At 42.6% G+C, this 18,591-nt stretch overlaps 1 protein-coding gene across 1 annotated transcript in view; it reads right to left on the bottom strand.

The window, feature by feature from the left end:
- Positions 1–2,930: 2,930 nt before the first annotated feature.
- LOC133454604 (synaptic vesicle glycoprotein 2C-like) overlaps positions 2,931–18,591 on the bottom strand; it is an 85,469-nt gene continuing 69,808 nt past the window's right edge. The window contains exons 5-13 of the mRNA XM_061733325.1: positions 17,330–17,463; positions 13,903–13,992; positions 13,707–13,817; positions 13,518–13,606; positions 12,404–12,568; positions 10,253–10,386; positions 6,845–7,048; positions 6,481–6,640; positions 2,931–3,954 (exon numbers count right to left, since the gene is read on the bottom strand). Of these exons, the coding sequence (XP_061589309.1) occupies positions 3,771–3,954; positions 6,481–6,640; positions 6,845–7,048; positions 10,253–10,386; positions 12,404–12,568; positions 13,518–13,606; positions 13,707–13,817; positions 13,903–13,992; positions 17,330–17,463 (1,271 nt within the window). The 3' untranslated portion in view covers positions 2,931–3,770. The remainder of the gene's footprint in view (positions 3,955–6,480; positions 6,641–6,844; positions 7,049–10,252; positions 10,387–12,403; positions 12,569–13,517; positions 13,607–13,706; positions 13,818–13,902; positions 13,993–17,329; positions 17,464–18,591) is intronic.

Below are 18,591 nucleotides of genomic sequence, written 5' to 3'. Positions count from 1 at the left end.
GAGCAGCAGACTGAAGGGCCCTTTACACTTTCATAAGTTTGTACAGCTCTCCATTCTGAATATTTTTTCCGTCACTGTCCCTAAAACTTTTGTGCATCATATGTGTTTTTATGTTTTTTTGGCAACACATCCACCAGGAGGTAGTGACGAGTCAATCACTGATCTGCAATCAGCGATTGCAGATTAGTCTTTTGCTGAGAATTAATGTAAAAATCTTAGCTGCGTTTCCATTTTAAACAAAGCATAAATGGCCTTTAGACTTGGTGCCTTCCGTTTACCTCGGAAGTTAGAGATCAAAACTGAGATTGAAAATGACATTAAAGCCGAGCTGTTCGAGTTCTAATAGCGAATTCTGAAAAATTAACCTTTCCAAACTTCAGATAAGCTGTTATAGCTGCTATTAATTGTGAGAACTTAGAAATAGAGTACAAATAGAATGCACTCAAACACAATTAAGACAGAAACAAAAACCATCCTAGAGCCCATAGACCCCTGATTCTTGTACCGGTGTAAAAGTTGAGTTGTGAACAACCTGATCTCACAAAAATCCGTAAAATGCCCACGACCTCTCACCACTATTTTCCGTGGCACCAACACGGAAATGCTATAATTCCATGTGAGCACCACGGATATTGTACTATGCGAAGTCAATGGGCTCCGTTGTCGTGATATATACACGGATTATTACATTATTATTATGTAAACCGTGGTGTTGTTTTCGATCAGGATTTGTCATTTAAACCATATGTTAATCAGGTTTGTAAAATAGCATTTTTCCATCTCCGTAATATTGCAAAGATTAGGAAAATCCTCTCGCAGAGTGATGCAGAAAAACTAGTTCATGCGTTTGTATGTTCTACACTAGATTACTGTAATATGTTATTAGCAGGATGTCCAAGTAATTTGCTGAATAGGCTCCAGCTGATCCAAAATGCAGCAGCCCGAGTGCTGACAGGAATCAGCAGGAGAGACCACGTCTCTCCAGTGTTAGCGTTGCTCCATTGGGTACCCGTAAAATTCAGAATCCAATTTAAAATTGGATTACTTGCGTATAAAGCCCAAAACGGCTTAGTTCCGCATTATTTGCAAGACCTGATAGTGCCTTATGTTCCTGGCAGAGCTCTCCGTTCTCGGAGTGCAGGTTTACTCATAGTTCCTAGAGTATCCAAATGTAGATTTGGAGGGCGGGCGTTCTGCTATCAGGCACCATTACTATGGAACCAACTTCCAATCTGGGTTAAGGAGGCTGACACCACCTCCAACTTTAAAACTAAACTTAAAACATTTCTGTTTAGTAAAGCCTATAGTTAGTGTTTAGTAAACCTCTAAGCTGGTGTTGGTCAATCTCTAGGTAGTGTAAACGCTAGTGTGTTAGAGTCGCTCCTGTAGTTTCTTGTGCCGGCCCCCCCTTTTCTTCTCTTTTTTCTCTTTTGTACATGGTGCAGCATCCTCTGCCGGTGGCGAAGAGCATCTCTGAATGCACAACACCGGAACCTGCAGCGTGGGAGTGAGAAGGGCAGGGTAACGGCCCAGTCAGGCGGGGGACAGATTTGTCCGTCAAGACTCCTCTCCCTGGCCCTGCCCCTTCTCAACCTTTCCCCGACCCTGAACCTAACCTGGGGCTTGCTGATTGGGCCGGAGCTTCGGGAGCTGCGTGCTGGCCTACGGTCCCCACCCCTGGTCATCCCGTTGCTGCTTCCACCTGCCTGCTGTGCTGTTGTCGTCCCTGACCCCCAGTCTGGCCCTCGGCAGGAAGGTCCCCCCTTATGAGCCTGGTCCTGCTCAAGGCTTCTTCCTTCCTAAAGGGGAGTTTTTCCTTGCCACTGTTTGGCTTAAGGCTTTTCTTTTTTTTACCTGCCATTGTTTATGTAATAATTGCTCAGGGGTCATGTTCTGGGTCTCTGGAAAGCATCTAGAGACAACTTTTGTTGTATTAGACGCTATATAAATAAAATTGAATTGAATTGAATTGAATTTTATATATTATTCTTTATTATAGTGGCTAAGTTATGAGTTACTGTTTGTTACTGTCAGTTTGTAAAAGCATGTTTTTAACGCTGTTTTAACAGTGTTTTAATGGTGTTTTTATGCTTTTTAACAGTATTTTGACGGCGCGTAGATCAGGATCTATGCTCGTCACTCTATGACAGAGGGGATTCCCAGGGAATTCCCTGTGGTTATCGAAATGGCAGAATGGTTAAAACAATGAATTTAAATATCGCCTGTCTCCACTTCCTGGTTCAAAAGCAATTAAAAAGGATATTTTGTCGCTGGATGAGGCTCTGGTTAAGGTCTGGTTAGGTTAATGCACCACTTATGATTGGTTAGAAGTAGGAAACGCTTGTGGTTTTTTGCTAAAAATAATAATTTCATCACTTACGCCACCTCCGTCGTCATGGCGACAGCAAACAACATGGTTAAATACTCGAATTTACGTTCAATACTAGAAAACACGGTTTAATACTCGCCGTCAAAATACTGTTAAAAATCATAAAAACACAATTAACACTGTTAAAACAGCGTTAAAAACATGCTTTTACAAACTGACAGTAACAAACAGTAACTTGTTCGTCAAAAACTCATAACTTAGCCACTATATTAAAGAATAATATATACATAATAATAATGTAATAATCCATGTATAAATCACGACAACGGAGCCCATTGACTTCGCATAGGTACAATATACGTGGAGCTCACACGGAATTATACCATTTCCGTGTTGGTGCCACGGAAAATAGTGGTGAGAGGTCGTGGGCATTTCACGGATTTTTGTGAGATCAGGTTGGTTGTGAACACAGATTTGATCCCTGTCTTTGCGGAAGGAAATTATGGCTTAAAAGCAGGAAATGGGAGGCCAGCAGAGGAGTAGAGGCTGCGCCCCCTGGTGAGAACATCAACATGCCACTATACTGCTTGTTTGCAAAAAAAAAAAAAAAAAACTTGCATTAAGGTTTAAAATGTGAGGAGCTTTAAGCTAAGCTAACCATGTGTTGGTGGCAGTTTTAAAAGCTTATTACCAAAACCTGCAAACAATCAATTTATTTAAAGCAAGACTTTGTGTGGAAGAGAGGTGTTCCAGGCATGTCCCACTGGGAGGAGACCCCCGGGGAAGACCCAGGACACGCTGGAGAGACTATGTCTCTCGGCTGGCCTGGGAACGTCTCGGACTCCCCTCGGAAGAGCTGGAGGAAGTGTCTGGGGTGAAGGAAGTCTGTGCATCTCTGTTGAGACTGCTGCCCCCGCGACCCGGTAACGGATAAGCGGTGGAAAATGGATGGATGGATGGATGAGTGTGGAAAGGAGTAGGAAATAGGAAGTCCAAGCCTTTTGCAGCTTTGGCAAATGCATTTGTGGGTTGCATGTGTCAGACAACCCGTGGTGGTTAGCGAGCTGTTGATTTACAGAGTTTCATTAGCGATCATAGCTTTGAAGAAGCCTTTTTCTACCAATTTCTCCATGAGCAGAAGCAGTTTCTGCAAAAAGAAACTTGGGACTGACTGTTGCAAACATTCTCTGTACATCTACAGCTCTGTAAAACTGCATTTAACTGTTCAACTTTACCAGATATTTTACTCAGAAGTAACAGAACAATGATTATCTGTCACAAGTCTTTCATGATATTTTGAATTATTAGCAAAATGTATGCAACAGGGAGGTCTGCAGTGATTGTTTCAGTGATGTTCAAATAAATTATAGTCCATAAATGAGTCATTATTCGGCATACTGAGTAAAAACCTGGTAAACAAAACATTGTTCTGCGCTGAGGTTTACATGAGGACGTTGGCACGAGTATCTGGCAGCCGGAGCCCCACCAGCCCGCCGCCAACCAACACGGATGATGCCAGCAGGATGGGGATAGCCTTGGTGATGCCAACCAGCGAGCCAAAGATCAGGTTGCCGAGCACCGCTGCCAGCTTACACATGGCGTTGCAGAAGCCAAATCCTGTGCCCCTGAAGACGAAGAAGAGAGTCAGAACGTGTTTCTCAGTTATTTCTGGATTAAACAGACTAAGAGACTACCACAAAGTCACAGCATTAAAAAAAATCCAAAGCTCTTATGAAAGGAAGCTGTTGCCTGTTAATATAAACGTCACTGTAAATGTGATTATCAGCATTAAGGCTGAATTAAGGTTCTGCGTCACACCAACGCAGAGCACACGCCGCAGCCGTGATGCCGTCGTGAACCCTTCGGACTTCTCCGTCACTCCATTTCGTCGCGGTGCAGTATCCCCCGCGGCCGCTAGTTAGCGATCTTTTTATGAATGGTTTATCCGACTTTTTCCGGTCACAGTAAATCAAAGAGATAAGGACAACTATTGTGCAAAAAACCAAAACAAAAAAAATCACATATAAACGAAGAAAAGAGCCCTGAAAGTTCACTACTGCTTCAAACCGGCAACCGGAAATGCGTTGCTTCCAAGCGAACCAATCACAGCCCTCTCTGTCTGCGTGTGGTCTGCGTCGCCTCGACGCGTAGTTACAATTTTCGGGAGGTGCACGTCAGTGACGGCGCAGGTGACGGCGCAGGTGACGACGCAGGTGACGGCGCAGGTGACGGCGTGTGGTCTGCGTGGACGAAAACCACATGCCGTAGGCACGGCGTTGTTTTGACGCAGAACCATACCTCAGCCTTTATTGTTCTTATAGTGGATACTAGTTCTCTCAGTTTAAAGGTAGGTTAAGCAAGCTCTGGTTCCTGAGAATGAGATGGAAATATTTTCTCAGGTAAGGGAAGGGAAGAGCAAACTCAATGTTTTGTTAAAATAGCTTTGGATAAGAAATTGCTTATCCCGCCTTTAAATCTGGGAAGAGAAAATTTAGGAATTTGAATGAAAGTCATCAACAGTTACTTAAAACCTTCATTGTGTTTCTAGTTTCTCTCCTTTATTTGCCCAGATTTAACTGATTTTTTAAGTCATCTAAAAATCATCCAAGTGAAATTGAAACTGACACTTCAATGTTAAAAAAAATGTTAAAGCCACTTATGAGCACATGGAGGCAGCATATCAGAGGATAGTATGTGAACCATGTGTCTCATGGTTCTGGTATAAGATTTATATACATCTTTATGCATTTTGGGCAGAAGACTCAACAAAAAATTGGAATTACAAGATGGTCCAGGCCGTCCCCATTCCTAATCACAGTATTATCAGTGGCTCTTTTGTGAAAACTGCAGATCTATATGCCCCCTTGTGGTCAGATGAGGTATTTCCAGATAGGGTGGCTTTAACACTGACTCTCTTGATAAAAAAAATATTTTCATGACATTAACCAAAAATGCAAATCACCATGCAATAATAATAATAATAATAATAATAATAATAATAATAATAATAATAATAATAACAATAATTAAAGCTGCAAGCAGCGATGAACGGGCCCTTGCGCGTGCAATTTGCACCAATTAAAGGTCAAGGACTCAAAACTAAGTCCGATGACACCACCCACGACTCTTTATGTCAAACCATTCAAAAGTTATGGCAGAAAATAGGAACTATGAAATATCGACCAATCAGAAGAAGGTGTGGGGCTAATTTGTATCAATGAAGGTCAAGTACTCAAAACCGAGTCCGATGACACCACCCACGACTCTCTATGTCAAACCATTCAAACGTTATAACAGAAAATAGGGACAACCAATCAGAAGAAGGGGCGGGGCTAATTCAGGCCAATGAAGGTCAAGGACTCAATATAGAGTCCGATGACACCACCCACGACTCTCTATGTCAAACCATTCAAAAGTTATAGCAGAAAATAGGGACAACCAATCAGAAGAAGGGGCGGGGCTAATTCAGGCCAATGAAGGTCAAATACTCAAAACTGAGTCAGATGACATCACCCACAAGTCTTTATGTCAAAACATTCAAAAGTTATGGCAGAGAAAAGTTTAGTAGGGGGTGCTGTTGAGCCATCAGGCCACGCCCATTAATGCAAACCATCAAATATCAAATTTATCGCCAGGCCTGGCTTGCGTACAAAATTTGGTGACTTTTGGGGCACGTTTAGGGGGGCAAAAAGGCCCTCTTTTCGTCGTAAAATAAAAAAGAACAAGGAAAAGAATTCCTACAGATACAATAGGGCCTTCGCACTGTAAGTGCTCGGGCCCTAATAATAATAACACCATCATATGCTGTGACAATGCACCTTCCAATTATCATGTCTACCTCATACTGCTGCACCTTTCACTTTTTAAAAATTGTATACAGTGTATAATGTTAATAAGAGCTGTCATTTGTCTATTACCTATTTACTGTAGAGTGAGCGAAAATAACCGAGTCAAATTCCATGTCTTGTCTGACCTGACCTGGCCAGATAAACATGATTCTGTTTCTGATTCTGAAATTAAACCTGCCTTAACTTAAAAAAAAATATCTCTCTCATACCGTGTTGATTTGATTTTACCTGGGTTTTTTTATACACAATAAAATGAGACGATTTCTTGATCTGTGGAGAAAATTGGTGCAGAATTGTCTTTACCTCCTGTCTGTTGGGTACAGCTCCGCGGTGACCACGTCCAGGGAGTTCCACGCTGAGATGCTTAGGCCGTTGTAGAGACAGAGCATGAAGATCATCATGGACTCGCTGGTACCAAACCAAAGGAAGATGCAGCTGATGCCTGACAGCACCATGGAGCCTCCTGCAGGGGGAGGGACACAACATCTTTTACGTCTCGATCACAGAAAAAGAAAAGAAAAACCTAACGTACGTCACTAGAGGTCTCTTCTGACATGGAGGTCAAAACCACAAGACACTGAGACATTTTACAAGAGGTATGCTATTTTTATTCCAAACAGTGAGCTAGAGCTGGTCCTCGGCCATCCGAGGGAATGTCACGTCGTACCTAACATGCTGAGGCGTCCTATCTTGTCCATGAGCAAAGCAGAAACGATGTTTCCCGGTAACACTGCCAACGTTCCCAGGAAGTTGACAAAATAGACCCAGTAGGCGCTGTAATCGTCGTCAAACGTCATCTGACAGCCTGTCTTGTTGTGGTGGAAAGAGCTGTTGATCACCCTTGAGTTTGTTAACTTGGTGTCGTCAATATCTGTAAATGTGCGAGAAGAGAGCAGTTATTACTCGGATTAACGGGAGGGGCTAAAATTAAATACAGATGTAACCATGACACACAGTGTTTTAATCAGTGCTTTAAGTGGGCCGGTACGGAGCGGTACGCAGTACCGGCACTTCTAAATTGTGTGCGGCTCGTACCGGTACTGTTCTTCCCAGATTCCCCATCAGTCAGTAATTCCCCCCGATCTCCCCAAAGTCTACAGGTTGGATTTGTTGATTAAGGTGTTTTGATGCTCAAAGCTTGCCGTACAGACGTGAAGGCGCGCTTGGCCAACCCACGGCTCGCGAGCCGCATGCGGCTCTTTGGCCGGTGTCATGCGGCTCTCGCAACTTTATTTGATAGGTGCAGTGAAAGACAGACTCGTAGGAAGTGGGTGCAAAATATGCCGCGACTGGAATCGAACCCGCGTTCGCTGTACGCAAGTCGCCTGCTCATCCCGGTGAGCTATACGGGCGCGCTCATGGTTGTGACGGAAATAACTTGGAGGGACAAAATGCACGGCCAAACGGAAATATGAAGGTAAACACAGGAGGTTTTTAACAGAGTGGGAGAGTTTAATATATATATATATATATATATATATATATATATATATATATATATATATATATATATATATATATATATATATATATATATATATATATATATATATATATATATATATATATATATACAAATTTACATCCAATACGTCCCATATTTGTATGACTGGAGGGGGAGAGTACCGGCACTTATTTTTTCCCACTTAAAGCACTGGTTTTAATGAATTAAAATATGAACTTCACTTGAAGAAACATCGTGACTGGATAATACCAGCTTCAAAGTTGTCACAGTTGCTCTTCAGCATATTTGGTGAACTTGAGTGTGCGGGAGGCCTGCCTTCCCAGGAACCACAGAGCAGAAAGGAGGAATCGGAGGAACCTACAGCGCAGCACGATCCACCCTAGATCTCCCACCAGGACGCCTGGTGTCAGGAGGAGCCCACATGAGTCCACCCAAGCATCCCTGTGACAATCCTCCCAGAGCCTCCTGGCCCTTTTGCCAACCCCACCCAGGGTGTGGGCGCTGAAGTCATGGGGGAACCAACACGCACTTCAGCGCCCACTTCGTCCCTGGCAGGAATTGAACCCAGGACCTTCTTGCTGTGAGATGGCTGCACTACCAGCTGCGCCACCATGCCCCTCCAGACATCATATCTAACTCATCTTCAGAAGTATGAACATGTGTTTTACAGTTATTTGCATACGGACGCAAACTCTGGGGCGGGCTTCCACTGATATCTGTAAGATGGGATATCTGCTAAATCGATGCAATCAAACGCTGCAAAATGTTATGATTCTTACATAAATAAAGATGCAGGAGGGGAGAAATGGCTAAAGCTATGCCAATTAGCCATAATGAGAGTGGTGTCCGTCCTCTGATCTAACTTTCTTACACCTTCTGGTCATTTAACTTCACTGAACTTCCTAGTTTATCTATTATTTAAAAAGCCTGACAGGAAACCGGGGAACACATCCAGTGCATGTACTGCTGTATCATTCTGACTAGTTTAAATGTCTGCAGGCTCTTCCCCGAACACAGACGGTGCACAAATAAACTTCTGCGGATGCGGGAATTAGGAAACGCTCACAGCTTGCAACCCCCCCCCCCCCCCCCGTCTCACTCCGCCTCTCCTCGTTTCTTTTTATCCTTTGCTCTCAAGACATTGCTGCGAGCGGAGAGACTTCATTTCCCATGGGGCATTGCTAGCAAACCTGACGTGCCTGCTCCGTTGCTCCATGCTCAGCGCTTTCCTGAGTGCTGGGGGGAACTTACACAACTTCTTATTCAGCTCCACTTCTCTCACATAAGTTCACGCCCCTCCACTTTTCCTTTCCTTCTAGTCTACTTCTTCAGTCAGCTCCACCACAACTGGACAGAACTTCTGTAGTGTACCCGTTCCTCTCCCCATGCAACACATTTGCAGGATGTCCGCTGTGAACGGCTCTCTTGAGCTCAGTCCACAGCTTTTCTATGGGATTAAAGTCCGGGCTCTGACAGGCCCACGCCAAAAGGCGGGTTTTCTTTTACTGAAGTCATTCTGTGTTAGATTTACTTCCATGTTTAGTCTCATTGTCCTGCTGCGTCAACCAATTTGTGACGTAAGCCCAAGCATGACACTCCCTCCACCATGCTTCACTGTTGGGATGATGCTTGGATGCTGCGAAGTTGTGCCTGTTTTGTTCCATAGATGGTAGCTAGTAGATTTCCTGAACAAGCATGCAGAGGTGCTTTTTGGCAGCTGTGTTGTTGTTTTTGGATGGCAACAGCTTCCTCTGTGGCATTCTGCCATGGACAACCTGCTTATTCAATGACTTATGTACGATAGAGTCACGACTCATGATGTTTGCCAGTTCCAGTCATGTCTTCAAGCCTGTAACTGTTACCTGTGAGCTTTTCTTTATCTCACTGAGGACTCAGTATCAAGTGTTTGGGGTCTTCTTGTCCTGCAACAACACTAATCTCTTTCTAGACAGTTTGTCTAACTGTGCATAAACACATTGAAGCTGCCTTTGACCCGTCATTGAGCATTCAGAGTCTGTCAGAATGGACGTGGTCGGCTCTGCACTCTGCTCTGGAAGCAGGTCACTATGCGATGACACATCAACGTGTCCAACTGGCCTCTCAGTAAGACCCTCACACACAGATGAGCCAATAACAACAGATGATGCAGGTCCATTTTTTTAAAAAGCTGATTACACAACAAGAGATTTTGTTAAGAACAAATCTGCAAGTCAAAATACAAAGTACTAAAATGTAGCTGCTCTGAGGTGAATGATTATGTCACAATCATGCAAACAAAAGCACCACTGCAGGGCTCTGTGTGGGTTCTGCGCTCGGCTGCTCACTCTTGCTCATTCTTGTTAAATCACCAGAGGTTCAGGAAGCCAATCTGCGCAGGGTGCAGAGAGGTTAAGCAGTAATTTAACGGCACAAAGCAAAGCCATGAACGCTCACACTCATTCTTTATGACATTTAGCCCAAAATGAGCTGTCAGACAGAGACAAAGACTGAGCAGGATGTATGTGGAGGCACGTACAGAATAATAGGCTTTTCTGGGAAGAATAAATACCTCGGTTCAGCGCACGGAAATCTGTGTAAGAGTGGAAGTACATTTTCCAGGTGTAGACTCACCCGTGTTGTAGAAGAAAGAGTCCACAAAGCTGCAGTTATTGAAGGATGATCCCACTGAGGTGACATCTTCAAAGTAGCAGTTGTAGAAGGATGAGTCAATGAATGTGACCGCCTTGAACTTCATGCTGATAAACCTGGGCAGAGATGTTGGTGCACGAGGAGAGAAATTATTGTAAGTAAAATCGAAAGGAGAAACCAACCAAGAAAGAGATTTGTAACATATACCTGACAGCAAAGCTGCGAAGGCAGAGCTATTTGTCTTTGAAAAGATGCACACACCCTATCTAATCAAATCACTGAAATGCAGAGTCACTGAACATAATGATAGCAGGTTCAAAATACATCTGAAATGGCATATCATTTAGAGTTGTACATTTCAGGGTCTCTACCTATCTGACAGATACAATTTAAAAATAAAAAAGTGCTTGGAACTAATGCTGACTTTAAACTTTACAATTTGACAGAAAAATTCAAGTTTGCAGACAATCTCCAGATTTAGAAAATAATCATGAAGATTCTTCCTGGAGTCGGTTCTTGCTGCAATCATCTCTTTCATTCTTTTTATGTTAGGCGAAGATTTATGATTCTACATAACAGCTAGGCAGGTATTCTGTGTATGGGATCTATACAGTGGGGCAAAAAAGTATTTAGTCAGCCACCAATTGTGTAAGTTCTCCCACTTAAAAAGATGCGAGAGGCCTGTAATGTTCATCATAGGTACACTTCAACTATGAGAGACAGAATGGGGGGAAATAATCCAGGAAATCACATTGTAGGATTTTTACTAAATTAATTGGTAAATTCCTCAGTAAAATAAGTATTTGGTCACCTACTAACAAGCAAGATTTCTGGCTTTCACAGACCTGTAACTTCTTCTTTAAGAGGCTCCTCTGTCCTCCACTCGTTACCTGTATTAATGGCACCTATTTTAACTGGTCATTAGTATAAAAGACTTGTGGTAAGTCTTGTAGAACTCAGCCAGAAGTTCCAGCTTCGCTAGTGACGTCTGAAATAAACAGATGAACAGATTGACGCTGGATTCACACTGCAGCGTTGTGGCAACGCATGACGGAGGATATGTCCAACACCTCTGGCTGACACTTTCGTCATGGCCTGGGATTAACTTTGCTTTCCACAGTTGATCTGACAACTCTTGTGTCAGGTAAGGAGTATGCATTCTAACCAGGCTCATTTCTTCTGCCCACTTTTTTTTGATATATCAGGGTTTAAGTAGGGTCAAGTACTGCCAAGATGGCATCCCCTGTATCGCTGAAAACTAGGCTTCAAAACAAACAGGTCTTCAGAAACGTATGGGTGACGTCATGGAAGGAACTGTCCAGTTCTCTTACATATCTTACTGAGCCTAGCCGCTGTAACTTGTGTAAAATGTGTTTTTGCCGTGCTGAAATAAGCAAAGCCTTACCTCAAAAAGACCAAGCAGTGGTTTCTATCAATGAATGCGGAACTACATGGACATGGAGTTGTGTAGTTTGCGTTTTTAACTCTGCAGACAGAGACTACACACTACCCAGGACTGATGTCAGTCCCAGTTATGACTATTCCGTATTTGCAAAATAGTTTCCAGTAATTTATAACAAAGTATTTTGGTATTCCTATGATTTATTTATTTTTACCAGAAGACAAAACAACCACCCACAGTTGGTGATTGTTAACAGTTTGCACGTTTAACATGCAGATCTTTCACCTCAGGTATTTCTTCATGTGACCCATTACAGGCCATGATTTAATTTATCATAAATGTAATTTAGCTCTTCAGTAAGACTGTAAAAATAATTAAAAAAAAAAAACATGTCAATGTGCCTTCTTTGTAGTCTTTGTAAATAAGTGAGATTTGTAACCAGAAGAACAGAAGTGAGTTTCCATGTGAGAAGGACCAAGGAGAAATAAAAGAGAGATAGGACTTTTAATTTCCTGGTGTTGGAGGAGATAAAAGAGGCATGATTAATATTACCTGCATAGGCTGTTAGCGGGAATGACAAATAGTCCTGCTATTCCACTACAGGACAAGCAGCCATAACTGCAACACTGTGCCAAGGCAGGCTCAGAGGATTGAAATCATGGAGTGTTACGCCACAACAGGTTGCAAACTGTTCTTACAAGAAAACTGGAATCTCTGGAAAATGTTTGTACCTGTCATTTATAAAGACTCCATTTCTGTGGATATGGTTCTCCACGGTGAAGTTGAAGGTGAAGTCTTCAATGCGCTCGTTGACAAAGATTTTCACTCTGGAGGCGTAGTCGTCGGCCTGAAGGTGCTTGATGACATCAGGGAACCACACCGACAGCCCGTAGTAGCTGCAGACAGCAATAGACGCTGTTTTAAAGTGTGTCATGTGACCAATCACAAAGGTTCCTGCAGTTTTTGTGAAAGTGGTGTCTTTGATTTCATAACCAAGACAAAGAACAAATTTGCATTTGTTGTATCTAATACCAGATGTAGCTGCATCTCCGCTACATTAAAGGTTGTAAATGCCACCGTAAAAGCTGTATTTGTATTTGCTTCAAGAAACCATATTAATGTGTACGGCGATGATACTATTTTCTACACATTCTGTTCCTCTCTTCATACTGACCTGTCTTCATTACAAATCAGCTTCATCCAAACTGCTTAAGGTGAATACTAAAAGTATTGTCTTCCACAAGAATCTCCAAAACACTGACTGCCCAAAGACAATGTTCTCTTTGGATGGTTCTGAGATTCAGTTTGTCAGCTGCTATAAGTATTGTGGTATCCGGCGTGACTCTTCACTCTAATTTGAAACACTTATTAGTAATTTGGTCAAATAAAGGATTGTTTTTGTTTTTTTTATCGTAGTAAATCTTGATTAAAAATCCAGTGGCTGACACGTTAACTGTCTTGCGATAATCAGTCTTCATGTTGTTGGTAGTGGTTATTTCTACTTTGTTATTAAAAACATATTAGTGCTGGAAATATTTATGGGTATGGAGACATACAATAAGAAAAATATGAAAAATACAGTATAGGAAAAAGACAAAATAAGATGATTGGTAAAAGATAAAGAAAACAAAAGATAACAGAAACTGAGATGTTAAGTGAATGCAGGAAATGGAAACTAGTCTAATATTAAAGAAATATACATTATTATCATGCTGGGGAGTAATGATGAACCAGTCAAGTATCCCCCAGTGCAAACAATAACCTCATTAAATGGGATTGAGGCATACAATAATAACATAGATGAGTGTAGAAGAAGCTGGAGGAGACGTGCAGATCCTTTCTTACCCGAAAGACAAAGTAAACCAGACTACAGCCAGTTTCAGGGTGTTGTCTTTTACTGGGTAGTTGAAACATTTCATAAAAGTCAACCAGATCTGTTAGAAAAAGAGAAAGATGTTGATGGGACTGAGGCCATAGCAACCATGAAATGCATGAGACAAACCAGGTCCAGGAGGAAACTAGCTTTATTCATACTCCTCGGAGCTCAGCCTTGATCTTGAAGAGGACCTTGAGCACTGGGTTGGCCGACTCATTTTGCATCTCTACCAGCTCGTCGAGATGTTTGGGGATTTTTATCCTGTTCACCTGCAGGGGGAGACACAGATCTGTCACCCACTCACAGTGCTGCAGCAAAGGGAAATATGATGTGCAGGGGCTGGAGAGTACTCACGGTGAAGACCCTCTCAGGCTCCCCTCGAGCGCGCATGTTGGTGTCGTGGATCTGTTTGAGCACCATCCAGGCCTCATCGTGTTTACCCACCTAAATCACAGTTTTGTTCATCATATTATACAAACTTATGCACAGCTACTCCAACATTTTGTTTTAATACTCTTTTCATAAAGTGAGTACACCCCTACACAATAATCTTTTAAATTAGTCAGAAGAATCTAATAAACATTAAAACATTGGTGTGCTTACTCTTAAATGTAAAAACTAAAAGGTTAAGTTTTTATATAATTTCCGGTTAATGCCTGAAATATTATATAATACACAAAATCCATTGTGCAAATGTTTGGATGTTAAACAATACACAGTCCATCGCTGCATCCAGAGATGCAACCTGGTACCGTTACACAAGGAGGAAATCAACGTCAACTTTCTGGTTGTCTGGAAAGATGTTCTGCTTTCTGCTAGTGTAGCTCCATTTATCTTTTAAAAAATCATTTTTTTATCATTTTGCATGGTTTCTTGGTTTGGATCTGTCTCTTAACAATAAGAACTGTCTGAACCAGATAGTGAAGTGGTCTAGTAAGATGATGAGAGAGTAGCAGATGAATCCGGACATGCTGTTTTCCAGACAGAAACGCTGTCTAGATCTATTTTAACAGATACCTCTCATCCGCTACACGGCCAGTTCCAGCTACTTCAGTCAGGACGCAGATATACACCACAATGCAAAACCAAACGTTTCAAACATAGTTTTATACCCACTGTTATAACCCTCCTAAATAAATAGATAAGGTTTTAGCCTTTTCTGTTGTGATTATGATTTATGTTCATGTTTATGTTGTATAATGTATGTATGCACTGATGGTGTCTTATTGCTGGACTCGCTTGACCACCTTATTGAAAGGCAAATTTACCTTTGGGTATATACAATAAAGTTGAACTGAACTGAACTGAACTTTAAAATGACCCCAAGAAGTATTAGATTTAAGTCAGGCATACTTGGTCAGATCATTTTTTTCACTTTTGTTGACAGTTTTTGGCAGTTTGATTTACATCGCTGCTGAGCTGGACTGTCCCTCCTCTGCCAAGCACCTGGAAGTAGTAACGCCTGGATTCTGGTATTTTTCATTTTATCTGGTGCGATCCAGACATGTATCTTTTGCACTTAACCAACCACATATGATCACACTTCCACCTTCCACCTTATCGAGCTTCACTAGATATGAGACCCCAAACACAGAGGAACCTTGTGTTGGCCGCTTGTATCCCATTTTTTAAGTCACTTCCCACAGTTTGTGACCATAAGTGTCAAGTCACGGTTTGTCCATAAGAAATACCATGTTCAAGCATAAGAGTGTCCTTATGTGCACTCGGCATTAGGAAACCCTAGGTCGCAGATCGATGATTGACTTCATTGTTGTGTCATCTGACTTGCAACTGTATTTCGTTAACACGCAGGTGAAGAGAGGAGTGGAGCTGTCAACTGATTACCACCTGGTGATGAGTTGGCAGGGGAGGATGCAGTCAGACTTTGTAGGCCCGAACGTAGTGTGAGTGTCTGCTGGTAACATCTGGCAGAGTTCTCTGGCAGATTGAGCTTCATCTCTAGCAGAATTTCAGCCATGTCCCGAGGGAGGCAGAGAACATTGAGTCTGGGTGGACCATGTTCTGCACCTCCATTGTTGAGGCAGTTGACTGGAGCTGTGGCCGTAAGGTTGTTAAGGTTAGTGCCTGTCTTGGCAGTTATCTCTAAACATGCTTGTGGACACCAGGGGTGAGGGATGCTGTCAAGCGGAAAAAGGAGTTCTATTGGGCCTTTTTAACCTGTGGCATTCCAGATGCATCTGATAGGTATCAGCAGGTCAAGGTGATCGTTGAGGCAAAACCTCATGGGGGGAGTTTGGAGAGGCCATGGAAAATGATTTCCGGACTCCTTCAAGGAGATTCTGGTCCACCATCTGGCAGCTCAGGAAGGTGACGCGGTGTACCACCAACACTGTATGGTGGAAATGGGGTGCTGCTGACCTAAATTTGGGACATTGTGAGTCGGCAGAAGGAATCCTTGATCGCACCAACACGCCTTAACAAGGAATCAGAGCCTTGAGGTGGGCTCTCCTACCTCTGGGGGTGAGGTCCCAGAGGTGGTGAAGAAGCTTCTTGGTAGCAAGGCATGGAGGGCCATTGAGCGTGCTTCAGTAACAGAATGATCGCACACCTCAGCCTCTTTGGTAAAATCTATGCGTGGGTACTGGAGAGGAGGATCCATCTGATCGTTGAATGTCCAATCCAAGAGGGGCAGTGTAGTTTTTGTCCTAACCATTGAACAGTGGACAAGCTCTGCACCCTCAGTAGGGACCTCGCGGGTTCACAGGAGTTTGCCCAACCAGTCTACATGTGTTATATAGACATGGAAAAGACATTTGACTGTGTCCCTTGAGGACTCCTGTGAGGGGTAGTCCAGGTGTATGGGGTGTCAGAGTTCCTTTTTTTCGGGCTGTCCAATCCCTCTACATCCAGTGTCAGAACTTGGTTCGCATTGTTTCCAGTGAGGGTTGGACTTCCAATTCTTCTCATTATTTTTATGGACAGAATTTCTAGATGCAACCGAGGTTTGGTGACCTCACAACTGGGTCTCTGTTTTTTTGCAGATCATGGGGTTCTGTGGTCGTTGGATATAGTTCTATTGGCTTCATCAGACCACTCACTGCAGCAGTTTTCAGCCAATTGTGAAATGGCTGAGATGAGAATCAGCCCATCCAAATCCAAGACCACAGTCCTCAGCCAGAAAAGGGTGGAGTCCCCTCTCAAGGTCAGGGATTAGATTTTGCCCTAAATGGAGGAGTTCAAGTGCCTTTCAAATCTGACTCAATTAAAGCAATCCCCACCTTACGTCATAGTACCATTATAACACCAAAGGTAAAGTCTTGCAAACTCAGCATTGCAAGACTTGGAGACCCTGCTTATTTTGTACACAAATACAACACCTAGTACTCTCTTCTCTTAATCATATAATGGGGTCTAAGATAAAAACCCATTTCATACAACACTTGAAGTAAGTCCAAAAATACTGAAAAGCATGCCCCGTTCATTTCTAATCCTTTCCCATAGGTTTTTACATTGTATTTTAATAATATTCATTTGTTCAATCTTCACTATTCATAAGGTTGATGGTTTTCTGAAATAATTTATATTTTGACACCTAGTGCAAAAATGTGGCTTGGCAGTGTATATATAATAATAGAGTAATATATAGAATATATAATAATAGAGTTAGATGAACTAAGGTCTTGATACACAGAAGGTGTGTGTTCATTGTTGACTTTTTTTAAGAACAGTTTACGGAAAGAAGTATAGAAATTCACGAGTTCCGTCCTTTTTAGAGACATGACAATGCGGCCGGTATAATGATGTAGACTCTCTGTTTTACCTCCAGGAAGAAGCGGGGGCTCTCAGGCATAAAAGTGAGAGCCACGACAGCAGAGACGCACGGCAGTGCGCACACCACCACAAACACCCGCCAGCTGTGGAACTGGTAGGCTGATCCCATGCTGAAACTCCATCCTGCACACAAACACAGTCACACAGACATCAGTTTGAGTTATCGGACGCTACATCCCATCATGTGATCCTACTTAGTAACATGAAAATGCAAGAAAATTGAACACAACAAATTGTTAAAAACAACTTTTATTTAATACAGTTTCAAACCGATGTTAAAATCATTTTTCTTTCCTTCAAAATCATAGACATTTTTATGATTCTGTCCGTTATTGATGGACAAACAGTTGTTACTACACATACTCTGCATGTAAAGTATTGAGGGTTTCTTCTACACAGCTGCTTCTTGCCATAAAGCAGACTATACAGATGCAGAGGGCCCCTGCAACCACCAGGGGGCCCTCAAGGTACAAGGTAAGCTTCCATACACAAATACATGTACTGTACAGTATTTGAGAATACCTGATGTGACCGCCCTCCTTTGGTAGCCAGCTAAGCTCCTTCATGATGGATGTTCATTAAAGCTTCCATTGAACATCCTTGTCTTATTCCAAGCATTATTTGTCTCACCCAGACATGGGTGCAGGATCATATTCTGGACTCTAACAACTCTATATGTAGATTTCAAACAATATGGACAGACAGAGACACAAAGGTAAGAGTACAGGAGGAAGAACTGCTGCAGTTTAGTCTGGCTTCTGTAGATTCAGCTAGGATTTCCAGAAGGACGGTGCCAATCGACTGTCCTGGCGTCCAGAGGAAACTGCCTCTGCCATTGGTCAGATATATTACCAGTCAAAGAACTGAATGTGATGTAGAGTAGGTGGCTCAGTTGGTAGAGCATTCGCTATGAACCTGAAGGTCAGTGGTTCGAGCCCTAGTTCTTCCTCCTCCCGGTTGTCAGGCCAGCGCTGTTGTATGGCAGCTCTGCAAACAACCGGTGTGTGCGTGCGTGCATGTGGGTGAATGTCTACAGTGTAAAGCGCTTTGGGGCTTTAGGCTGTAGTACAACTGGAAAGTGCTATATAAGTGTAAGCCATTTACCATGTAAGCATAGCGACAACCAGAATAGTACCAACAAAAGACATCCAAAATCAGGGCCGCTTCTAGGATTTTAGTGGCCCTAAACAAGCACAAACACCAAATCACACACACACACACACACACACACACACACACACACACACACTC

This window comes from Cololabis saira, chromosome 11, assembly GCF_033807715.1.
Source record: "Cololabis saira isolate AMF1-May2022 chromosome 11, fColSai1.1, whole genome shotgun sequence".
Taxonomy (NCBI): Eukaryota; Metazoa; Chordata; class Actinopteri; order Beloniformes; family Belonidae; genus Cololabis; species Cololabis saira.
The sequence above is the reverse complement of the archived record's forward strand: the minus strand, read 5'-3'. Positions and strand labels throughout refer to the sequence as shown.